General features: G+C 40.6%; 1 protein-coding gene across 1 annotated transcript in view; it reads left to right on the top strand.

The window, feature by feature from the left end:
• The window catches only part of acads (acyl-CoA dehydrogenase short chain), a 162,311-nt gene that overhangs the window by 66,674 nt on the left and 68,511 nt on the right, over positions 1-27,126 (top strand). Inside the window, exon 6 of the mRNA XM_048556388.2 lies at positions 2,453-2,623. Coding sequence (XP_048412345.1) covers positions 2,453-2,623 — 171 coding nt within the window. The remainder of the gene's footprint in view (positions 1-2,452; positions 2,624-27,126) is intronic.

Genomic DNA, 27,126 nt, shown 5'->3' with positions numbered 1-27,126 from the left:
GGAGCATTGCCAAACAAGGAGAGCTTGGGGGGGCAGATGCATAGTTTCTTGAAAGCAGAGTCGCAGGTAAACATGTGATAAAGAAGGTGCTTGGTATGCTCGCCTTCGTTGGTCAGATCATTGAGTGTAGGAGTTGGTATGGCATGTTGTGGCTACACAGGACATTGGTGAGGCCACTTTTGGAATACTGTGTACAATTCTCTTGCCCTTCTATGGGAAGGATGTGGGTAAACTGGAGAGTGTGCAAAAAGAAAATTTCCAAGGATGTTGCCAGGTCTGGAGGATTTGGTCTACAGGGAGAGACTGAATAGACTGGGGCTTTATCCGCTAGAGTGTCGGATACAGGGGTAACCTTATAGAGGTTTATAAAATCACGAGGGGCATAAATAGGGTGAATCGCTGAGGGCTTTTTCCTAGGGTGAGGAAGTCCAAACTAGAGGGCATATGTTTAAGGTGGGAGGGGAAAGATTTAAACAGGATCCGAGTGATACTTTTCTCATGCAGAGGGGGTGCGTATATGAACCAAGCTGCCAGAGGAAGTGTTAAAGGCTACTACAGTTACAGCATTTAAAAAAACAACATCTCAATGGGTATATGAATAGGATGGATTTAGAGGAAAATAGGCCAAATACTGGCAAATGAGACTAGGTCAGATTGGTATGTCTGGTCAGTATGTATGAATTGGACCGAAATGTCTGTTTCTGTGCTGTGTGACACTATAACTCTATAAGTAAGGATATCAAGGAATCAGAATCAAAGGTGATAAATAAAGTTGAAGTACCAATCTGTGAAGATTTAATTGAATGGCAGAACAGGTTGCACAATTTGCTGAGGTGGTAGATACTTATAGTGAAATTTGGTATATCAAAAGGGCAGATTAGATTAGGTAGCTCCAGCTGAACAGCTGGCATCAGCACAGGCATATATGCAGAATGGGCCTCTTCAACACTATAATTCCTATGATGCTGTGAGCATTTTGTTTTAATGTCAGAGGCCTTCATTTGAATCCAGCTTAAATTGATAAACAGAGAAACCCCATATAAAGTGTGATGGCACAGTTTGAACTCATCTCTTTTTGGTTCAAAGCAACACAAATTTTGTGCCAAATTTGGCCACTTGTTAGTCTGAAATTAGAGTTCAATTAACTTCTATATTTCACCTAACTACTCATCTTAGTCTTTTTTTGTTTTCACACTTGAAGTTTTCCCTTCATTCTCAAGTACAGTCATATCTGCCTATCCTGACTGTATTCATGCTGGCACCCAGTATGTAATTTCAAGATTGTGTTTGCTAATTTAAAAATGCCTTGTTTACCTCACTGTATGTAATTTTTCAGTACCCATTTTAATCACTTTTGCCTATGTTTTTGTTTCACACTTGGGGACATTATCAACGTTCTAGGATCATGCAGCTCTCTCTCCCTCTTCCTCTCTCTGTCTCTCTCTCGTCTGCTTCTTGTTAACTGTGGTTCCTTGAGAATGCCCGAGCTGCAGAATTTGTAAGTTTGCAGGGAATGCTATTTCCACACAAATGGAGAAAAACTCTATGCCACACAAATAATTAGAGTGAAAGCATTTTGTTGTGTCTGTAGTACTGACGTCTTATGTCAATTGGACCATTAGCATTAATGAGGTCAGGGTAGGCAGGAGAACATGAAGACAGTAACATAATCATAGACCAGTTATGGCACAAAAGGAGGCCAAACAAACAATCAAGTCTGTGATTTCTGCAACAGCAACTCAACTGGCTCGATGCCCCAACTTTACCTGCATATCCCCACAATTTATTTTCTTCAGATAATTATCCAATACTTTACTGAAGACCTTGACTGAATTTGCCTCCACATACTCTCAGGCAATATATTCTGGATCCTAACCACTCAGCATATAAAAATGTTTGTTTTCATGTTAGTATTGCTATTTTGCTAATGGTCTTAAAATGGTGTCCTCTGGTTCTTGAGGAACACAGCAGGCCTTTTTTCTGAAGAAGGGTCCCACCCCGAAACATCAACTTTCCTGCTCCTCTGATGCTACCTGGCCTGCTGTGTTCCTCCAGCTCCATACTGTGTTATCACTGACTCCAGCATTTTTACCATCTCCTCAAGTTCTTGACTCTTGTACAATTTTTGCCATCTGTTCTCTCCAGAGCAGTCACTTTTTTGAAAACCTCTCCCAATTTCCTACTTAATCTTCTCTGTGGAGAACAGCTTTAGTTTCTCAAACCTATCAATATCACTGAAGTTCCTCATCCTTGGAAGCGTTCTGATAATCATTTTCTACACCTCTTCTAATGCCTTCACATCCATCATAATACACCATTGAGACCAAACTTGTATTTTATAAAGATCAAAGTTTATGAAAGGTTTATAAATAAATTGAAGACGTTTTAAAATAACTTATTCCATTTTTGATTCCGCTGTATCTTAAATGTTTTGCCTGTTTTGTGTTCACAGGGAATAAGTGCATTCTTGGTTCCAATGCCTACACCAGGGCTATCCTTGGGAAAGAAAGAAGATAAATTGGGAATTAGAGCATCATCCACCACAAATCTCATTTTTGAAAACTGCAAAATTCCAAAGGAGAATGTCTTGGGAGAACCAGGCTTTGGCTTCAAAATAGCCATGGTATGTACTCACACTACTTTAACACCAGTGTTATTCAAACTGAAATAAGACAAAAGAAAATTGTGCACTGATACTGCACTTGCACAACCATCAGACAACTTAAAGCACTTTTTGAAATGTAGTCGCTGTTGCAAGGTTGGAAATAGCAAACAGCAACGTGATAATGACCAGATAATCCAGTTTCTGATGGCTGATGCTGGCAACTGTGGGAAACTATGCATTTTGCATTCATTCAGAAACATGTAGGTGCATGGTTCGAAATCCAATATACCATCATGTAGAATTTACCTGTGACTTTGTACAGAAATGCAGTACTGTCCATGTGCAGGGCTGCCGGTGCGAATTTGAAATGGGGTTCAGTGGTGGGGAGAGGGATGGTGGCTGCGGGACAAGGTGATGTCCCTGGAGTGAAGAGGGAAGTGGACCCAGCCGTGAGGGAGTAAGGAGCAATAAGGTAGGCCTAGGACTTGTGGGGATGGGGGAATGTGACAAGGAGGGCCCAGGATTTTGGGGGCAAAAAGGAGGGCCCAGGAGCAAAGAGGCCCTCGGTCACCCTTCGTCTGCACTCTCCTCGGCTCTCTTCCCCTTCCATCCCTCCACTGGTTCTCCTCCTCATCCCAATCTCTCCCCACCCCTCCATTTTCCAGGCCTTGATCTCCTCCAGCCCAGAACTCTTCTTCCCAAACTGAGTCACAATCTACCCCTCACCACCCATAACCCCCCTACTTTCCTGGGTCCGAAACGCTATCTCTTTCCTATTTCCCTGGATCCCAATCACTACTGTAGTGACTGTAGCAAGGTCAGCCAGGTGGACCTCAGAATATGAGTTCCATGACTGATCAAGATTAACAGCCCAAATCAGGGACCCCTGGCTGACAGATATAAACTGGAGTATTAGACACCCTGCTCCTGCTGAGAGCTGGCTCTGAGGGAACTGGATCAGTGTCAAGGACTCTTCACGTGTAAATAAGGGGTGACTTGGTGACAGGCTACCAGCCTACGTGCAGTTATTTCAGTCTCACTTCCGGGGTCCCAATCTCAATATGCGCTTCCACTTCCTGTGTCCTAATCTCAACCACTCCACACACTCCCCTTTAAATCCAAATCTCCACCCCTTACTTCCTGTATGGGCCCCAGTCTCTACTCCTGCATCCCCTACCTGCATCCTGATCTTTACCTCCCACGGGCTATGTCCCCACAAAACTGTTTGGCTGTGCAGACGCACAAGTGACAGCTAACTCAGCCTTTCGTGATGTTGCTCTAAGTTAGTCATGCTGCCTTCTCTGTCTACCTGAGAAGGCAGAGGGGATCTCATGTGAACAACAGCTCTCCTTCAGCCACTCCCACCTCCCCGACCCCTAATTTTTCCATAGCAAACTAGAGCTATGGTTAATGCGGTTAAAATTTTGTCACACAATAAGTGGAATGTGTACTGCTGTCTGAGTCTTTTGGTATTCATATTATTTGAACATTGCTGGCAATACCAGCTCTCCTAGCTTCTGATACAGGAGACTGGCTGTCTATTTTGTAGACTAAATTGGTTACATGGGATGTTCCCAGTGCGACGCCAGTAGCATTGACAGCATTATGAGCTTCTTTAGATTACCAATGTTCTGAACTATCAGATCAATTGTACCAGAAAATAAAAATGAAAACCCTTCAATTTGAAGGACAATACTACATTATATTCTAAGACTCCTTTTGTAAAAGCTAACATTCTGTTGGTGTCATTCATTGTAACTTACATTTGTTTTTCCACTTTGCTTTCTAGGCCGAGATTATGAATAACAGAATTAAATGAAACTAATGTTATTAATTTGTCATTCTAATGCAATCAAAGTATACAAACCTTGTTCTCTTAAAGCAAACTAACCAGACAGCGCCAGCGTACATTTTTAAAGGGTGAAAGTAGTCATGAAGGTCACAAATAAAGGAGTGTTTGGGGATGATTTATACAGACTTCCAAAAGGCATTTGTTTATTTAAAGAGATAGTTAAAAAGTTGTGAAGCAACTCCACTGTCGGGGTTTGGTGACTTGGTTAGCAGATAAGAACGTAGGGCTAATGGCTTTATAGTCCAGTTCACAGGATGTGACTAGCCATGTCTCTCAGGGAGCCATAGTGGAGCCTCAGTGACTTTAAAAAAGCAGCTGTGTCTTGGTTTGCTAATGGACCAAGTTAGGTGGCATCGTAAGTAATCTAGATTGGAACAGAAAGGTAAAAATGAACATAGATGACTAAATTTACCCACCAAGTGAAAGTTAAGATCTTTAAAGCTCAATACCTTTAAAGGCCAAGCTCGTCCTAGTTGTTACACGTTTTATATCATAAAAGCATTCAACGTTTCAGAAAGGGTCATCTTTAAAATTGTATTTGCTTTCAAAAGTCAAACTTCTTTCATCTAGTTTCACTTCTGTTATTGTTTTCCAAACTAACTCCATAGTTGAGTAGTTTGCAGATCCTCCTGGTGGAGGCATTCTTGCACACTGCATGGTGTATAACTACAGTGTAAACATGCATTGACAGAACACTGATAATAAAATGTGAGGCTGGATGAACACAGCAGGCCAAGCAGCATCTCAGGAGCACAAAAGCTGACGTTTCGGGCCTAGACCCTTCATCAGAGAGCTTTGTGCTCCTGAGATGCTGCTTGGCCTGCTGTGTTCATCCAGCCTCACATTTTATTATCTTGGAATCTCCAGCATCTGCAGTTCCCATTATCTTTGACAGAACACTCTTGGCTACAAGAACTTGATTTGGAGCCATGGAATACAAACAGCATACTTCCTGACTGGATTCTGCATGTAGCTACAGAATAAGTGCACCCGTAATCGCTGGAAACATAAAATCAAGCAACTTCCGTATTGCGTTAGAAACGTTAAGCATTTTTATGCTCTTTTGTAGTTTCAATACACTGATTTACATACTACTTTCAGTCATGCTGAATTATTTTTTATTACTAACTTGCTAACAGCATTCGTGACAACATTCTTAGTTTTGTAAGCTAACTGATGGAGCCAGATTAATTGACATTAAATTTGTTTTTTGTATGTGAATTTTTACTATTCTTTAATTGACTCTTTATGGGCTAACACTCAAAGTCTCTGATCTGACGTTATTGTCATTTGTCACGCATTTGCTGTTCTCTGATCCTAGATGTTACCATGTCTGAGCCATGTATTGTTCCAATTATGCAGGCTCTCTGGCATTTTTCTTGCTCTATTGTAGAAAATCTACCCATTAGTATCAAGATCTAGGTGTAAAATGCCATCTCCTAACTTGTTAATATATTCTTTTCAAAGATATTTAAAATAGAAATCTCACCTTTCTCAATTCTCTCATTTTCAGACCTATAGAAGCAGAAGTTTAATAAAAGATATTTTCTTATGCATGAAGACAGACTCAAACATACAAGTTCTTGTTTTATGCATGTAAATATGTTGATGAGCAAAGTTACATTCAACTTTTTATGAAATGTCACCAGGGAATTGCAAAGAATTTGGCGCAAGGTTAATATCATATTGAGATGCCGTTTGTATGTATGAACACTCATATGCAGCAAATGATTGACAGGGCTAAATGATTCCACAACCAAAGTTTCAGATCTAAGTTCTACAGTCCTGCCATATGCAGTCACGTATGGACAATTGAACAGGAGAAGGAGGCTGAATAAACACCTCCGTCCTCAATGGTGGAAGAGCACAGCTCATCAGTGAAAAAGATAAGGCTGAAGCATTTGCAATAGTCTTTAACCAATAGTGCCGGGTTGGTGGTCCATTCTAGCTTCCTCTGTGGCACACCAACATCACAGATGTCAGTCTTCAGCCACTTTGATTCATTCCATGCAATATCAAGAAGTGGCTGGAACCACTGGATGCTGCACAGGCTAGCAGCATTCTAGCAATAGCAATGAAGTTCTATGTCCCAAAATCTGCTCCCTTCTGCAGTAAGCTGTCCCAGTCCAGTTAGTGATCTTCAGTTGCTTCTGTCCATCAGGTAGTCAGAAATGGGGATGTTTGTGAATGATTGCACAATGTTCAGCGTCATTTGTGACTCCTTAGATACTGAAGAAATTCATGTCCAATATCCAGGATTAGGCTGACATTGGCAAATCACATTCACACTACATAAATGCCAGACAATGACCATCTCTAATTAGAGAGAATCAAACCATCACCCCTTAACATTATCATCATTGAATACCCCACTATCAACACCCTGGGGGTTACCATTGATCAGAAACTGAGTTAGACTAGCCATATAAATATTGTAGCCACAAGGGCAGAACAGAGACTAGGAATCCTGCAGGAAATAACTCATCTGAGATACAAAACCCTGCCCATCAGTTACAAAGCACAAGATGGGAGGGTTGTGGAATACTGCCCACTTGCCTGGCTGAATGCAGCTTGAGCAACAGTCAAGAAGATTAACACCCATCAAAGGAGGTTGGCTCAGAGGCCCACTGGTTAGCACTGCTGCCTCATAGCGGCAGGAACCCAGGTTTGATTTCACCCTTGGGCGACTGTGTGGAGTTTACACATTTTCCCTGTGTCAATGTGGCTTTCCTTTGGCTGCTCCTGTTTCCTCCCACAGTTCAAAGATGTGCAGGTTAGGGTGGATTGGCCATGTTAAATTGCTCCATAGCATCCAGGGATGTGCAGACTAGGTGGATTAGCCATGGGGAATGCAGAGTTATGGGGATAGGGTAGGGAGTGGATCTGGGTGGGGTGCTCTTTGGAGGGTTGGTGTGGACTTGGTGAGCCAAATGGCCTGCTTCCACAGGGTTGGAATTCTATGATTCTGTGACAAAGCACCAGAACACTACCACAACCATGAAACATTCACATCAAATGCAAAAGTTTACTGAAATTCCTTAGACAGCCCTTCCCAAACTCAAAACCACTACCATCTAGAAGGGCAAGGGCAGCAGATACAGGTTCGCCTCCAAGTTACTCATCATCATGACTTGGAAATATATTGCTGTTCCTTCACTGTCACTAAGTCAAATATCCTGGAACTCCCTCCTGAACAGTAGTGTGGATATACACACAGCACGTGGACTGCAGCAATTCAAGACATCAACTCGCCACATCCTCTCAGGGGCAACTAAGGATGAGCAATAAATGCTGGCCTAGCCAGCAATACCTACATCCCATGAGTGAATGAAGAAACTGTAATTCTGTGATTGTTTCTGTTTGCAATGATAAACCTTTCCAATTTGATAATGTTTACATAGTGTTGAAAAGTGGTTGTTTTGTATGAATTTTATAAAGTTGGTCATCCTATATAAATGACCTGGTTGCATTCTCAGCTGTCAAAGTTCCTGATTATTGTTGACTCCCAAAGCATAAAGTGAAGTGCTTATCTTCATGCGCATAATGCCTGGCTAATTAGCTGAATAAGTAAGCCAAATGTAGCTCAGTAGCACCAGAACACAAGTCTAAGAGTTCATCATTTTTCAAAGCAGTGGTAGGGCTGATTGGATTTCTAAGCAAAAAATCTAGTGCGGACTTGCTGGTGTAAGTCACTTCCTCCTTTTCTACAATATTCAGTTCTGTTTTGGTAGGGTCCATTGGGAGAAGCATCACGGATCATAGAACATTAAAGCACAGTAAAGGCCCTTCGGCTCTCGATGTTGTGCCAACCTGTCATACCGATCTCAAGCCCATCTAACCTACACTTTTCCATGTACGTCCATATGCTTATCCAATGACACCTTAAATGTACCCAAAGTTGGCGAATCTACTACCGTTGCAGGCAAAGCGTTCCATTCCCTTACTACTCTCTGAGTAAAGAAACTACCTCTGACATCTGTCCTATATCTTTTACCCCTCAATTTAAAGCTATGCCCCTCGTGCTCGCTGTCACCATCCTAGGAAAAAGGCTCTCCCTATCCACCCTATCTAACCCTCTGATTATTTTATATGTTTCAATTAAGTCACCTCTCAACCTTCTTCTCTCTAATGAAAACAGCCTCAAGTCCCTCAGCCTTTCCTCGTAAGACCTTCCCTCCGTACCAGGCAACATCCTAGTAAATCTCCTCTGCACCCTTTCCAAAGCTTCCACATCCTTCTTATAATGCATTGACCAGAACTGTACACAATGCTCCAAGTGCGGCCGCACCAGAGTTTAGTACAGCTGCAGCATAACCTCTTGGTTCCGGAACTCGATCCCTCTATTAATAAAAGCTAAAACACTGTATGCCTTCTTAACAGATCATGATTTCATTATGGTTTTCTGATTGGCGCCAACAATGCTGTTGGGAAGGGAATTCCAGGAGTTTGTCTCATTGACAGTGCAGGAGCAGAAATACAGTTCCAAGTCAGGATGGTGTATGATTTAGAGAGGAATTTGCAAGTGGTGTGGCAGTTCTCCCCTGCATTCGCTTTCTTTGTCCTACTAGAAGATAGAGGTCAGGGCTTTGGGTGGTGCTGTCAAAGGTGCCTGCATAAGTTGCTGCAGTGCATCTTATACATGGTACATACTACTGCTACTGTGAGTTGGTGGTGGAAGATATGAGTGTTTGCTTAACAGACCAATACCTGTAAGTTATGTTAGGCAGCAGTAAACCAGGGGCAGTATAACAATAACAAGTAAAGTCCAGAAAGCTGGGTGGTGAGAGATAAAAGGAGAGGACTAAATTGAACTAGAATTAAAGGGAGAGATAATGCACTTGAGGCCTTGTGGTGCCCAGTCTCTCTGAAAGTTTTAAGGTTACAGTTGGACACCATGTGCTTCTCCTCAAGGAATATCTGGGAATGGAAAACACTGCAGGAAAGGAGAAGGCGGTCAGGAATAATAATTAAGCTCCTTTTTGTATTTTGAAAAATAATTCACCTCTTCTTTTGAGTCAATCACCATTAAATTAACCATTTAATTAATGAAACAAGCAGCAGTTCACAAACATGACCACTGCACCACAAGAGTCCAAAATATTTTGTTGCACTGCACCTATTGGGCTCTTGTGGTGCATTGGTCATGTACCTTCTTGGCTAAGATGCCTGGGTTTGAGTCCGACCTGCACCAGAAGTATATAGTAACATTGCTGAACAATAAGGGACTTGCATTTTCAATACTAATACGTTTAAAGTGGAAGACGGGATGCCATTCAGGTGTGATCCTTTGTCCTCGGTGGTGTTGAGCTGCACTCATCCAAGCAAGCATAAAGTATTCCTTCGTGCTCCTGACTTGTGCCTGTAGATGGTGGAGAGGCTTCAGGAGACAGTCATGACCTTACACTTGTGTAGCATGAATCTTATTTGACAGTTAACAGCCCAGATCTAGACATTGTCTAGATTTTGTCACACAAAGACCTGGACTGAGATGCAGCAGGGTTCATTGTTACCTGCACAAAAACTGAGACCCCCCCCCCCCATCCCTTCTGTTTTTATCAAGCTTCATTGACTTCCTATGCTGTCACAAAGAGACTTTAAGATTTTAATGTTTACACCTATTTTGCATATTTATTTCTCCTTTATCACCAATAGCAGTCCCTTTATCTTTTGCCCCGTGCACCCTAACCATCTGTTCCACTTGTGCCTCCTCAGCTTTGTCAACAGCATAAAAACCATTTGTCCAGCTCCTTTCAGTGAAGAAGAGTCATATCAGACTCAAAATGTCACTCTCTTTCTTCCTCCACAGATGTTGTCATCCCTACTGAACTTCTCCAGCGTTTTCAGTATTTATGTAAGATCCTCAATCCTACTTTCAAATTCTTGCATACATTTGCATCCCTTACCTTTGATTCTCATCTAGCCACATATATCTGGGCACATCCTCTGTTCCACTGGCTGTGACCTATTCCATATGCTGCATTTCATCTTTGGTGTCCATGCTTCAGCATTAAGGCTGTAAGCACTTTGCATTTGTAATGAAATCCCTTAACATCCCTGTTATTGTCATCATTCAAAGTGTTTATGTTAATCTCCTAACTTTTCTCTTTGAATATACTTTCATACTGTTTGAAACTTCTTGCAGTCTTATAGTCTTGTATAAGCCATGATCATTATGAAAGTATTGGTAGGTTATAAAATATTAAACATGACGTAAAGAAAGAGAAATGGCATTCAAAAATCCTATCAATTAGATTGGATTGGATTGGATTTTATTGGTTTTTGGGATGAGATAAATGTGTAGCAAGATCTCTGTAATGAGAATCGAAGTTGAAATGTGACGTAATGCAATTTTTTCTGCCATGACCATAAATTGGAATAATCCTGTACAGTTCTCATCTTAGCTTTACATGGCCCTGTATGGGTTCAATAACTACCTCACGTTGTTTCTTTTTATTTCCTTGTTGTACGCCTACATAGTCCTACTCTGCAGGTGGTCTCCCTAAATATTCCGGTGCTCACTTAATGATGAACCCTCATACATACAGACATTTGAAAAGTAAATTTCCAAAAGTCATGAATTTCAATTCTCTTTGGCCTGTATCTAATTTGATTTTTTATCCTTGAACAACATTGAAACTGGCTGACTGGCCACCTCAATCACTCACTCTTTCAGTTTGATTTGATCTGTCACAAGTTTGCATTGCTGTGAAAGCAAAATTATCTCATTACAGGCATGAACATGTCTTTTGGCCAGGCATCTCCCATCCTGATAGCTTTGTGACTGTGGTTTCCATTTCTTGCTGTGACGCAAGCATTTTCAGTACCTGGTGATATGATTAATATTCCCAGATATAGAAGCATAAAAACGGAAACACTATGACTGGGAAGTATAACTAATATATCAAGAAAAATCCCACCTTATATTTACACCTGGAGGCAAAAAGAAAATGCTCCAAACCAGAACCTCCCAAAGCAATGATCTTGATCACTTAGAAGGAGAAAAGCAGCAGGCTCATGGGAAAACCACTATCTGCAAGTCCCACTCCAAGCCCCACACAGTCCTGACTTGGAATAATACAACAGTTCCTTTACCACTCCTGGATTAAAATACTGGAATACTGGGGTGCCCTTCCTAACCACACTGTGCCTGCACCAGATGACTGCAGTGATTCACAAAGGTAGCTTGCCACTGCCTTCTCGAGGTCAGTTATGGTTTGGTCACTGACCTCAATATCCAAAGAACTAATAATAAAAAGAAAGGAAGAGATGCGAAATGATTTCAGATGACTTGCTGTCAAATCAGGATTATGAATAAAACAATTAACATACTGACCTCCAAATCAAAATTCCTCTTTTCTTCAGCAAAGCATAGGTGTCACTGAACATACAGCTATTTAGTGGTCACTTTGGATTACATATCATGATAATCTTATGGATGATGTTTCTGCAGTAACATATAAGCCCAATGTGTGCAATCATGTGACAAGTAAAGAGGTCAACATGAATAGATGAGATGACAGGTGAGAAAAGATCAGTAGGTTCATCAAGTCAAATATCCTGGAACTCCCTCCTGAATAGTAGTGTGGATATACACACAGCACGTGGACTGCAGCAATTCAAGACATCAACTCGCCACATCCTCTCAGGGGCAACTAAGGATGAGCAATAAATGCTGGCCTAGCCAGCAATACCTACATCCCATGAGTGAATGAAGAAACTGTAATTCTGTGATTGTTTCTGTTTGCAATGATAAACCTTTCCAATGATAAACCTTTCCAATTTGATAATGTTTACATAGTGTTGAAAAGTGGTTGTTTTGTATGAATTTTATAAAGTTGGTCATCCTATATAAATGACCTGGTTGCATTCTCAGCTGTCAAATATTCTGATTATTGTTGACTCCCAAAGCATAAAGTGAAGTGCTTATCTTCATACGCGTGTGAGCTAATATTATTTTCCCACACCACCTCTTAGTAATTCAATTTCTCGAGATAGCCATAAAGTCCTGTTAATTCATAAAATTTCATAAAGTGTTCCTACAGTTTTGTACGGCAGGCTCATGGAGGCTGTGGTTGCTGGCGATGCAGTCCAATCTAAATTACCACTTTCCTCATAAGTCGGCAAGTCTTTCTCAGAGAAGAACTCAATGATTTCTCTCCTAAGTGGATGTGACAGGGTTCTGATCACACGGTGACATGTTGAAGGAAGTGGGATGGGGGAGTGAGGAGAGGTCTGGGAAAATAGTTGGCAGTCTCATTGAAAAGGCACCCAGACTCATTTCCATCTCTGGAATGAACTAGGAACTGGTTCAGTTACCCACTCCATAGAGATCGGCAGCTAGTTAAACAACTAAAGCCTCAAATAGTTGTCATCTTGTGAATGATGCCAATATTTTCTTACCATCATAGTAATTCCCCACCATATGCAGAGGCCATCAGTTCCATTGAGGTAATCAGCCAGATGGCCAACAAGCTCAAACTCCTTACCAAAGTTGTGGGGCTGAAAGACTCCAAGTGCATCCACTGTTAGTTCCATGGAGGGACTAGTCCCAAGTTCAGGTGATTGTACTTGGTGTTTAAAAGACACCAGGCCCAGCTGGGATATGCCCAAAGGATAATGAGGGACACGAGAGTGGAAATTATAGAGGCACAGGCAATCATCTTTTTTCCTTAGTCCTTGAAGATTCAAAAATTGCAAATTTTGCACTGAGGCTCAGAAATAGTGTAAAAATAATAGTTCTAATGTCGTTGGTGGGGAACTTCTAGAAAAGATAATTCGGAACAAAGTTAAGAATAACATGGGCAAATGAAGGTTATTCAAGAACGCCAACCTGGATTTATTGATGCAAAACATATTTGTCTAGTTTGCAGAAGCTTTTTTTGATGAATTAACAAATGGAGTTGATGAGTTTAATGCAAGTGATGTGGTCATTTGATAAAGTGCTGCTCAGCTGACTAATGGGCACAGTTCTAGCTCACATATGAAAGGGACAGTACCTACATGAATGCAGATTGAGTGAGTGATAGGAAACAGAGTAAATGTTTTTCAGACTTGTGAAAAGTTTGTACTGGAGTTCCTCAAGGGGTTTTAGGGATGCTCACTCTTCCTGATAAATATAAATGTACCAAGCCTTGGTGTACAGGGCTGTATGAAACTTGGGCGTATAACGTGCTATGAGAAGAACAGTGTAGAATTTCAACAAGACAGAAGACAAAGTTACTTGAATGGGCAGACAAGTTGCAGATGCAGCTTAATGTAGAGAAGTGTGAAGTGGTTCATTTTGGTAGGAAGAACATAACAATATGCAACGGGACCCGGGTGTTTAAGAATATAAATGAATGAAGATGGCAGGACAAATCAAGAGTACAGTTAATAAAGCAGACAATGAACTTGGCTTTATTAGTAGGGAAATAGTGCATAAAAGCCAGGGAATAGTGCATAAGCTTATATAGGACATGGATTTAACCTCATCTGGGGTATTGTATTGAGCTCTTGATACCATACTTTAGGATAGGTATGAGGGCAAAGGGATTGCAGAAATAGCTCCTAAGAATAGTCCATGGGTGAGGGACTTCATTTATGTAGGTAGATTGTAGACTTTGGAACTGTTTCATTCTAAATGAAAAGGATGAAAGATTTGATAGAGATATTCAAAATTGTGAAGAGTCTGGCCAGAGTGATAGGGAAAAATTGTTCCCATTGGTGAAAGGATTACGAGCAAGAGGTAAGGCCTTTAAGTAATTGGTAAAGTAAGCATTGGAAACATGAGGAAAAACTTTTTCCCATATTGGTTGGCATCTGGAATGAACTGGCTATTATGGAGGAGGCTCATTTGAGGCATTCATGGGAGAAAAAGAAGAATTGCAGAGCTGTGGGGAGAAGACAATGACTGGCACTGCGTAAATTGCTACTATAGAGAACTGGCACAGGGTCAAATGGTTTTCTTTTATGCTGTGACAATTCTGGATGATTCTGACCCTTCCTCCATCCATGCAAAACCTATTTATTTCATTCCGATGCTCAGTAATGTGTGCATTTGTTTTTAATTAGGTGTCAGCCTTCTGTATTTTTACTTGATACATTAGGTTTGCACACCTAATAGTATTAACATTTAAATAGGCTTGTGTCTCTTGTGCAAGTGGTCCATGCCTTCACTGTTGTTTCACATTAGCTTTGCACATCAATTTTGAAATGTTAAGCACTGTTGACAATTGGATAAGGATTATGGCTTATGCATTTATTTCTGATCATTAGAAATTGAAGCAATAATTCAGAGTTGTTATATTATCAATAGTGACTGTACAGAATTGAAGTGCCTTCTGAAGCAAAGGCCTGTAGATTTGAAGAAGTAAAGAAACTAAACACTTGGATATGGTTAACCTCTTGAGAATTTTCCAACCTTCATACAATTACATCTATACTGTATTCCAGCTGCATTTGTTAATATAGTATTTACTGAAGTGAGTAAATATTATTTGCCACTATTAATAGTCTGACACACATATACATCGTTCAATATTGGCAGAACAGTTTGCTTTTGACATAATTTGCATTCATAAGAGAGTTACTTACATCAGTTGACAGGTGGAGATCAGTATGGATTCAAGCTTCAGGATACAGTCAGCATATTAATAGTACTCATCATTCAGAGTTGCTGCACTGGATCTTTTCTCTTAAAAGTGCTCCATTCTTCAATTGCCTTTCTTAGACTTAATATATATCCTTATTTACTTTCAATCAGGTAGCTATTATAATTTACTAATGCCTCAATTTATCATCAGACTGGCACAACCCAATGTCAAATATCCAATTAGTGGTACTAAGTTCACTGAAATTGGCTGTTTGTAATTACTGGTGAAAATGCCTGGGCAAGGGGATGTCATCTGACTTGTGCTGGCTGTGGAGCGATTGTAGCTGATTCACACTAAATATTGCATACAAAATTTGAGGCTTAGAAAGACCTTAACTGGGCTTGTCATACTGCTTTTCAATTTTAAATGATGTTGGCAAAATTCCACTAGCAGTCATATGTTTGAGTAGCCTCATAATCAATGAGCATAAACTAGTTATATTTTTAAGTGTCAGCAGTTATAACTTTATACAGTCAAAGGCAGTAAGGTCAGCAGCTACTTAACCTGATGGCACAGTAAAACCAGATGATGTGCAAGGGAAGAGTCTTAAGTCTTCCCATATCTAATCTGCGTGTTAAAATGCATACAATCTTTTTATTTTCAATTTGTTCATGGGATGATGCATCGCTGATGATAGATTTCCTTCCCTAAAGGACATTATTGAAACTAGCTTTTAATTCCAGGTTTTCATTAATTAAGATTTCACCATCTTCCACAATGGGATTTGAACCCATAATTGAACCCATTAGCCTGAGTCTCTGGATTGCTAGGCCAGTGACAGTCCCACCATTGCCTCTCTCATTGCTATTTGTTTTTATCAGAAGCATCTACTGGAGATAACAAGATGGACTGTGCTAGAGAAAAACACAATTTGAAAGAAAATGATGTTGAGGTATAGATCAGCTGCAAGGCAATTCCTGTTAATGGCTGTCATTGGCCTGTATACACTTTTAAAAAAATATTTTGAACCAAGGCATCTATCTTCTGGTTTAAAAACGATAATCGAATTTTTGGTAACCATGGTACTGTTATGCTTCAGATGCCATCACTTCTAAATATGCATTCATAAGTATATCCAGTACTCAATGTGTACTAACATGACAGTACATCCCAGAAGAGCCTTGTACTGAATTTTCTATCTATCCTTGTACTATCATTGGCATCCATGTGTTCATTTGTCTCAATTCCTTGATTGCAAAAATTCAGCTTAGTTCTTGAATTCCCAACTGGGAAACATCATCCCAGCATCCAGCCTATCCATGCCTTTCGAACTTTGTATTTCTGTGGAATTTTGGTTCTTTCTTCATAATCCAGAGAAAATAAGCCTGCTTTACTTTCTTCAAAAAGTAATTCTCTCATCCCAGGAATCAGTCCAGTAAACTTCAAATCATCCCCATAGGTATCAACCTTACAATAGAAGTATTTCTATACTTCAAAGAATAACTTTTATTTTAATCATGAAATTAAAGCAGCAAAGACAACAAGACATGTGACTTAATAACAGTAATTAACTTAATGGGAGATTGGCAGGCCTAAGAGATGTTCATCACTTAACCTGCCTTAGAGATATTCTTGATTTGTTCTTATGATTAACAAGAGACTCATTCATTAAAAGTAATTTTGTTTTGACATCCTCAATTCATCAGCTTTTCCCTTAGGGTCTAACATTGCACTCTGCAAACACACCCTGTGTTGTGTGCTCACATTTGTTCTTCTAGTTGGTAATTTGAAATTTCCTACATTCTTGTGAAAGTCTGTCAGAATTCATGTACATGGTCTTTTCAGCATATAGTGTGAGTATGCGGCTCTGCTATACTTTGCTTGAGGGAGGAATCAATAAGATATTTTGATTTTTCTTATATGAACAGAAACTCACATTCTTTTCCCAGTCAGAACAAGCCTGACTATAAAGAAAGGGTTTCTAAATGAGTTTTGATCTCAGAAATTTATTAAAGGTGCCAGCAGTGACAATAATTGCAGATTTAACCAAATCAGAAAGTAAATACTTCTCAGCTTTAGAATTGTGTGAGAAATGTTTGAATAACTCATCCGCCCTGGAGCTGAGCGGAATACAATTTACTACAAGCAGGTGAAAACCTAAAGGTCAGTAAAATCAGTAACCAAATTAAAAAGAAGGGGAAGTTTACTTGGTGAAACAAGTAAACCATTGTCAATGGATTATCAATCAATTTTAATTCAAATTAGATTAGTCTACTACCTGTAAACCTCTGGGAGTTAAATCATTAATTTTTAAGCTTTCAAAGTATCATAGAATGCAGTTGTTATTTCTACATGTACCTATTGTCTTGGTATTGTTTAAAATAGTACAAAAATATTTTGTGACACTCTGGGTCTTTATAAGAGTCAATCAACTCCTTGAAATTTCGAGTAGAAATATAAGGAAACTTATATTTTTGAACAAAATAAAGGGCATTCTAGCATGTGTATTCAACAAATTCTGGCTAACAGGACAAATAATACCAGAGTTGCGCAACATTGAATAACATGCTAATATCATGGTGATGTTTATGATAAGGTAACATGAACGTCAACAGTGACATGCTGTTGAGCCTCTGTGTAGAGAGCAATGGCTGATATTATGAGCTAAGGGCTAGAAGGAATTACTGTGGATTTCAAATCCATCCTTAAGACATTTGATACATTCTTTAACCCGAAACAGAATGTCATAATTGAGCAAGTGAGGACCATCATAGGTGCCCTCAATATGTAGTTATTGGATTTCTTACAGTCGAAAAAGGATTTAAGTTTGGAGCAAGGTATTCAGTATATGATACGAGCTGGAGTTAGGGCTTTGAATCTGACCATTATGTAATAGAAACGATGATGCTTCAACTGAAATGGTGACAAGTTGGCTAGACCCAAAGTGGTGTCGTCATCCTCCCAAAATCAGTGAAAACAGCTAAAGAGCGGAAAACAAGTACAACATCTATATTAGGATATTTACATTGTGGAGTAAGGCAATACCACAAATGCCAGGAATACCTAGTAATGGAAGCTGAGTGAAATCTAAACAGAAGGCTTCAATATTTTAAGCACTATTGCAGACTTAAAATGTATCATCCCCACAAAAGAAACATAAAAGACCCACTAAGGAGAAAGTTCTTAAAAAAGAAAAATCTCTTGGAAAGGTGAAAATCCAGAAGGCTGAAGGTGACAGCCAACACCAATGCCAGCCATTTTAGGTAAAGTCAAAGAAGGCAAGCAAGCAGAGGTTCTGGGCAATTACGCTGGAAGTGAAAGATTTTAGGGCAGAGATTAAATTAGACATTGGTGCAGCCATTCCAATTTTAGAAACAGGTTGCCATAGTTTTAATAATTAGATATCAGTGAGCATCATAGTACAAGGCTGAGGAGTCACACATCGCCATGTACAAGGTCAGTTTAGTATCACCGTCAGTCACAGGAGATGAGTGATCAATGAGACTCTGTATCTTAAAGAATCAAGCCACATCTTTTTCAAACAAAAAACATGCATACAATTATGCCTTCTGGACAGAGTGGATACATTGTTATAAGAAGAAAATGACACAGAATTTTGCCAAGAATTCCTGAACTTTTGAAAGTTTTTTTTTATTCTGTCATGCGATGTGGACGTGGCTGGTTGGCTATCATTTACATCCCGCCTTAGTTGCCCTTGAGGAGGTGGTGGTGAGCTGCCTTCTTGAACCGCTGCAGTCCTCCTGCTGTAGGTAGACCCACAGTGCCATTAAGGAAGGAGTTCCAGGATTGTGACCCATTGAAATTGAAGTAACATTGATATATTTCCAAGCCAGGATGGTGAATGGCTGGGAGTGGAACCTTCAGGCGAAGTTGAACCATATATCTGTTGTCCTTGTCTTTCTAAATAGATGTGGTTATGGGTTCGAAATGTACTGTCCAAAGAGCTTTGATGAATTTCTGTAGTGCATGTTGTAGATGATGCACACTGTTACAACTGAACGTTGATGGTAGAGAACGTATATGTTTGTGGATGAGGTACTAGTCAGGCCAATGCTCAGTTCCGGATGGTGGCATGCTTCTTGAGTGTTGTTGGAACTGTACTAATCTGGGCAAGTGGGGAGTATTCCATCACAGTCCTGACTTGTCCCTTGTAAATGGTTCACAGACTTTAGTGAGTCACGAGATTAGTTACTTGCTGCAGGAGTTTTAGCCCCTGACCAGCTCTAATAGCCACTGTTTTTATATTTGATTTGATTTAGTCACATGTACTTGAGTTGAGTGAAAAGTTTTGTTTTGCTTGGAGTATAGGCAGATCATACCATACAAAGATCATCGGGTGATTGAGCAGAGTGAGGAGCACAAAGTAATGGCTGCAAAGAAGGTGCACAAAAAACAAGATCAACATTAGATTTGAAAGTTGAGAGGAGCCTTCAGAAGTCAAGTATGTAACAACAGGGAAGAAGGTGGTCTTGAACCTATTACTATGTGTATTTAAACTTTTGTTTCTTCTGTCTAATGGAAAAGGTTGGAAGAGTTTAGAACCAGGTGGGAGGAGTCTTTGATGATGTTGGCTGCTTTTCAGTGATTTTGAGAAAGGTAGATGGAGTCAATGGATGGGAGGTTGGCTTGTGGATGATCTGGGATGTGTACACAACTTTCTGTAGTTTCCTACGGTCCTGGGCAGAGCAGTTCCATACCAAACTGTCGTGTATCGAGATAGAATGCTTTCTGTGGTACATTGGTAAAAGTTGGTGAGAGTCCTTTTGGACATGCTGAGTTTCCTTAGCCTCCCGAGGAAGAAGAGGTGTTGTGCCTTCTTGACTGTCTCATCAGTGTGGGTGGTCCAGGACAGATTGTTGGTGATCGTCACTCCAAGAAAGTTGACCCTTGTGACCATCTCCACCACAGCGCCATTGATAGGGATAGGAGCGTGCCCTCCACCTTGCTTCTTGAAGTCCATGATCAGCTCTGTGGCAAGCCCAGTTGAGTTTCTGGTCAATGTTAAGCCACAGGACATTTATAGTGGTGGACTCAATGATGGCAACACCACCATTTTATGTCAAAGGCTTGAATGCCTAGATTGTCTTTTATTGGAGCTGGCCATTGCCTGGCATTTGTGTAGTACTAATGTTACTTGCCACTTGCCAGCCCAAGCCTGGATATTGTCCCAGTCTTGCTGCATTTGGACATGGATGCTCAGTTTAGGAAAGCTCAAGCAGGGATATGATATGACATTACTTAAAGATGCCAAGCAAATATATTTATACAATCGCAGAAGTGTGCTATACCCATTGCTGGTGCAAATGAACCTTGACATAATGCTACATGGTGAAGTAATCTCATAGTCACGGAGCCAAGAAGACATTGTTCAAGACTGGGTAAGAGTTCCCAAGCTCAATGCAGAGCTCAAGTTATGAGTAACCCTCACATTGTGGAGCAACATGGTACGGGCTGAAACTCATGAACTCCTTCAGTGGAGGCAATCTGACAAAACTGACTGATAGCATGCTCAAAGAGCCAGTGCAGACATGATAGTTCTTCTGCACCGTAATGTTTCTGTGATATTCTTCACAAAATTGGATACAACCTGCATTTTTTAGCAAATACTTCTAGAAGATAAGGAAAGGTTGTTTATCACTTTATAATGCCATTTGGATGATTTGCTTTAATGGCCTATCTTTTGGAATTCAGTACCAGACGTCTTGCAGTGTACGGTGTCTCAAATCCTTGAAGGTGAACAATCTGTCCTACGGATGACTGGCACTACTGAAAAAAACATGACCACAGAGTTCCTGAGAACTGCCAGCTTTGCAAAATGCAGGCCTTAGACTCAATGAGAGGTGTCAATTCACAAATTACATCCTTGGGCCACATCATTCAAGAAAAGAAACCATGGTAAATCCCAGAAGGATGAAGGCAATATGTGAATTTCCACAGCCAGAGTCTGTCAATGACATTCAATACTTTTCAGCAAAGATCAACTAGGTGGGAAGCTCATTCTATATCTGACATAGCCTCCAAGAGATCTTCTAGAAAAGGTCAACAGTGGCTTTGGAGTCTATAGCAGGTCATATAGCATTTCAGTAGATAAATATTGAATTACCCTCTTCGGATGTATTAGCTCCCCAGATTGCCCACAGTCGTAACTGCAGGTATAAACTCCACAGGATTAGGTGCAGTACTCATGATGGGAGTAGGAAGCCAGTTCACTTTGCTTCCAGAGCTCATAGAAACTGTAAGGAAAGAAGCTTTAGCTGTTACTTTGGGATGTGAATGTTTCTCAGATTACCTAATACAACTTGGGTTTTAATTGAAAACTGACCACAAACCACTAGTCACATGATTAGATTCCAAGGAAATAGCCAAAATGTGACTAATAGGTTCGTAGAACATAGAACCATATAGCGCAGAACAGGCTCTTCAGCCCTCGATGTTGCGCCGACCTGTGAACTAATCTAAGCCCATCCCCTTACACTATCCCATCATCATCCATATGTTTATCCAAGGACTGTTTAAATGCCCCTAATGTGGCTGAGTTAACTACATTGGCAGGCAGGGGGTTCCATGCCCTTACTACTCTCTGAGTAAAGAGCTTGCCTCTGACATCTGTCTTAAATCTATCACCCCTCAATTTGCAGCTATGCCCCCTCATACAAGCCGACGTCATCATCCTAGGAAAAAGACTCTCACTGTCCACCCTATCTACTCCTCTGATCATCTTGTATGCCTCTATTAAATCTCCTCTTAGCCTTCTTTTCTCCAATGAGAACAGACCCAAGTCCCTCAGCCTTTCCTCATAAGACCTTTGCTCCAGACCAGGCAACATCCTGGTAAATCCCCTCTGCACCTTTTCCAATGCTTCCACATCCTTCCTGTAATGGGGTGACCAGAACTCTACGCAATATTCCAAGTGAGACCGCACTAGCATTTTGTACAGTTGCAGCATGACATCACAGCTCCGGAACTCAATTCCTCTACCAATAAAATCTAACACACTGTATGCCTTCTTAATAGCACAGTCAACCTGGGCGACAACTTTCAGGGACCTATGTACATGGACACCAAGATCCCTCTGCACATCCACACTACCAAGAATCTTACCATTGACCCAGTATTCTGCCTTCCTATTATTCTTCCCAAAGTGAATCACCTCACATTTATCTGCATTGAACTCCATTTGCCACCTTTTGGCCCAATTCTGTAGTTTATCCAAGTCTCCCTGCAACCTGTAACATTCTTCCACACTGTCCACCACTCCACCGACTTTAGTGTCGTCTGCAAGACATCTTCAGACACCTATTGATGGAAAATGACTACTCAACAACTTACAACCTAGGGAAAAAAAACAGATTACAAGCTGACACTCAATGCAGTATGATAGTGGATGAAGCTTAAGCAGAAGATTTATTAAGACGTTGAATCATTTTCCACATTAATACTCAGTTCTTTACTGGTGTCAGAGAAGAAGTTACAGAAAGTTAGTGAAGCTCACAAAGCGAATGCAGAATGCACCCAGGTCAGACAATTCTATCTCTGCTCTTGGTCAAAATATAACTCATCAAACCACAATGCACACACCATGATCACAGGCAAACACTTGGCCACAGTTGATGATTTGCCTTTACTTGGTTCTAGGCTGGTAATTCCAAAACCCCTAAGAGAAGAGATTCTCAGAGATATTCATGAAGAGCACCTAAGAGTAATGAAGTGTAGAGCTTGTGCACAACCATCTGTATGATGGCTTTGTATTTCAAGAGAAATGGAGAATTTTATATCATCTTGCCATTCATATACAGTCAATAGTCAGGTACCAATGTGATTTTACTATCTTTCCCAGGTAGGTCTTGGCAAAGGTTGGCATTTTACTTATTCAGCTTTCAAGGAGAGCATAATTGATCATTGTAGTCTACAAGAGCAGCCCATAGAGTGCAGACAGAAACCTAATGCTCAGAGCTCATGGTAGGCAGAATCCACAGGCATATAGGATTGCATCCTTGGTGTTATGGAAACCCGTGGAAGCAGTTCAAACCACAATGCAGTTGAAATCTATTCTCGACTGATGGGTTGAATCTCCCCCCTGTACGTTGCTTGTACATTTAAATTGTACATCTAAATGAACATGGACAATTACAATTACTTTTTCAGTGAGTTTGGAATTACAACACCAAACCAGTACTAATATCTAACTGTATCAGTTCTAGTTGTTGCAGATTTTGTTAAATGTTGATGTATTAACAGCACTCATTTTTGTGCCTCGATTTATTTACATAATTATTCAGTTCTAGGTCTGGATTTAACTGGGAAGGAGGCATTTGAGAGGTGGGACCTTAAGATTTTGTATAGGTGAAATTTAAAGGAACGCAGTCAGAAACCTGTTGCACTTTCCTGGATGAATCTTACCCTTCTCTAAATATTCATTCATCATTCAGTTTACTTGTCAGGCTCCATAGAGAGGAATAAATTGAAATGTCCTACTGAACAGCATCTGTTACTTTCTTATTACGGTAATGCACAGTGGATTGACAGATGGTGCTGAGGTGCCCTGGAATTATCCATTGACAAACAAATTAAGCACTACAGTGACTTTAGCAACAGTTTTTGAAACTGTTCTTCATTGAAGTCGGCTTCAGGTCTGCAGCAAGCAGCTGGCATATTTCTAGTGGGAAGCTTAACCTTTTAATGTCACATTGAAACTTCAGCATCTTTGAGACTGGCATTAGAATAGGGATTTATGGGGAGGATATTGTCACCTTCAACGCTGAATCAGTCTGCTTTTTCTGTACTGTAGTCTTCCGCAAGGACATACAGTAGTATTGAAATCTATTTTTTCTCTATGATTTTCCATGCATACTTTAAATTTCCATACTGTTAAGTGCCAGAAATATATAACGGCTTCAGAAATTGCACCTTGTAGTTTGTAAAAGGTCTCCAGGCTTAAAGCATGACCGAAAATTATGGCTGCCACTAATTTCTATACTTGTGACATTACACAGCTTCTCACTCTGACATTTGTCTGGGAGATTGCCTCCATGTAATAATGTAGATGGTGATGGTCATCATTCATTTTATCTTTTTTCCTGATTTGAGGCTAATGGAAATAAAAATCGAGAGATCTGACATGGACTGCTATAACCTATTTGACAATTAACACAAAGTCAAAATCAACCAGCATGTATTTGGTAGAGCGGTTGACTAACTCCATTTTGGCTACTGAAGCGGATGTAGTAAATTCTAGTGAAGCGGTGCTATCGTCTCAAATGCAAAGTATAATCATCTACTTCACAAACTCGGTTCGGCTCATCAAGAGTGTCATGCAACATGGAGTCTTCTGTGCACCATGATGGAACACTTCATTCAATCATAGAATCCCTCCAGTGTGGAAGCAGGCCACTTGGCCAGTCAAGTCTACACTGATCTTTGGAACAGCATCCCATCCAAACCAAACCCGTGCCCGGTCCTTGTAATGCTGCATTTCCCATGGCTAACCCACCCAGCCTGCACATCCCTGGACACTAGACACAGTGTGACGCAGTGGACACACATGCAAACTAGACACAGACAGTCGCCTGAGGGTGGAATCAAATGTGGGTCCCTGGCACCTAAAGGCAGCAATGCTAATCACTCAGTCACTGTTCCACCCCATTTTAACTTGTTGTTAGAGGATGAGCTGGATAGGACCAGAGAGCAGCATTAGTAAGGCCATTCAGAGCTCAGACTGAGGGTACAACACCCTGACCAAGATGACAAGGAAGCCTGCCACACACCGATTGAGAGTTTTTCCTGAGGTCAGCATGTTGTTTAGATCATAGAATCCCTACAGTGTGGAAACAGGCCCTTCAGCCCAAAAGGTCCACAATGACCCTTGGAGCATTGCACCCAGACTCATCTCCTTACAACCCTCCTTACAATCCTGATCTACATGTTCCTGAAAACTGTGGGCAATTGAGCATGCCAATCCACCTAGCCTGCATGTCTTTGGATTGGATTGTGGGAGGAAACCTGGAGGAAACCCATGTAGATACAGGGAGAATGTGCAAACTCCACATGGACAGTCACCCAAGGGTAGAATCGAACCCAGGTCCCTGGCGATGTGAGGCTGCAGTGCTAACCACTGAGCCACCGTGTCATCCCAGCTTAGTGGAATTTTCCCATGCAAACACCTGTCTCATCATTTGTGTAAATTATTAGTAATCAGAAGCCATGTAGGCATTCTTTGATGTCCAACATTCACCAAGCAGTACTTCTCCACTGGCTATATGGTGGCCCTCTTAACTCCCAGTCTTCTCAAACTTGTCCAATCTACAAAGCTGCGATCTCCAGCATGGGTAGGACCAAGAAGCTAGCATTGAAAGCACCTCAGTAAGAACGGGGATCAAACTCCATGCAGTGAGCACTAATTTGATCTACAGTGGCTTTCCAACCAACTAGTCCACAAGCAATCCATTTTGCTGTGGCAGAATACATTTTTCCATGCATTGTGTAGTGTAGAGCTAAGGGTATTGATGGTAGAGATTTCAATTTTGTTTCTGTGACATGGCAGACTTTGCCCACCTGCCTTTGGTGTATGCTTAAAGGGTTTGCAGATTGATATTGTCTCTTCTGGGCCACAGTATAGTCACTCCTCCTGGAGTGGAACTTGAATCCAGTGATTCTGATTTAGAGGCAGGGACCCTGCACTCTATACCAGAAGTGCTCTTGCCGATATTGCTGCAGTCCAATAAAAAGGCAAGTGTGCTGCTGCTTTTGATAGCTACTCCTAACAAGAACTTTGTGGTCACAAAACTACCATCCTTACCTGATCTGGCCTACCTGTGACTCCAGACCCACAGCAATGTGTTGACTGTTAATGCCCTCTGGGCAATTAGGGATGGACAATGAATGCTGCCTAGCCAGTGAGGCCCTCATCCTGTGAATGAATGAAGAAAAAAAAAATTGTCTTGTGCTATCCTCACTCATTGACTGTAGTTTGTCAGCAACCATTCTGTAACATCTGCTACCCAACTACAGCCTGGTTAACTGCATTCTGTGCAGTCCACCACTTTGCCTCCATGTAGCTTTCTAGCTTTGATCAAATGGACAAAATGCTAATGTTTTCTTCCCAGAAGCCACCTTTTTTGTTTATTTTACTTTTGCAATTTCAAACACCTCTTCATTTGTCTTATGGTCTGTATATGGATTTTTTTTGGAAATATGTGTTAGCATCCATACTTCAAAAAACTCTATTTTCTTCCAAAGATCTTTACTTATATCTACATTTCTAAGACATACAGGAAAGTGGATAGAATGTAGTATCTTATGAGTTTGCCCTTGAAACAGTCTGGGGCTTTCTCTTTGTCAATACATTCTTTATCTACACAAAATTCCTTATAGTTATCTGTATTCTTCTTCCAACTCTCATCTTCTATAGTTAATTGTCCCACGTAGACAAATGTATTGACTTTCAGTATAGCACCATCTATTTCAATCTTTATTCTATTTCTTCCAATGCAGTGCCTCCTGAATTATTTCACATTGTGGTTTCATTTGAAACTTGAAAATTGTTGTGATTTCAAAGTGTAAGCTGGGGAGTGATTGGGGAGTGGGACATTGAGAGGTTGTGAGAGTGGGAGTCTGTTTGAAATTCAGGATTTTTATATTAGAAAATCAGAAGTTTCCCACTTTTTTTTTGGACCAGAAGACAGGCCTCCAAGCTCAGTAATTTAGACTATATCCACCATCCGTTAGAAACTTGAGACTTTACAGGGTCTTCACAACTAATAACACTCAGTCAGAACTCCTCAGTAGTCATTGATCCTCAGAGCTTGTCGCCCCAAAACCTCACCTTCTGTCCTTCAAGTTTGGGAACCCTCTTTTAACATATTCCTTCTAACTACCATTACTTCTGTCTGTTTGGTTTTCAACTCAATCCAAGTTCTAGACCTCCAGATTTTACTTAATCGGCAATATGTTGTAGAGCTTGTTCTGATTCTGCAAATAGTTATTTGTTGTTAGCATTCTGCAGATTTCTTACATACTTGCTTCCAATGTTTACACCTGGAAGTATCTCTTACTTTCAAAAATTTTGTTCTGGGTACAGA

Source organism: Stegostoma tigrinum, chromosome 26 (assembly GCF_030684315.1).
Source record: "Stegostoma tigrinum isolate sSteTig4 chromosome 26, sSteTig4.hap1, whole genome shotgun sequence".
Classification (NCBI taxonomy): Eukaryota; Metazoa; Chordata; class Chondrichthyes; order Orectolobiformes; family Stegostomatidae; genus Stegostoma; species Stegostoma tigrinum.
This window is presented reverse-complemented; position numbering and strand designations above follow the sequence as displayed.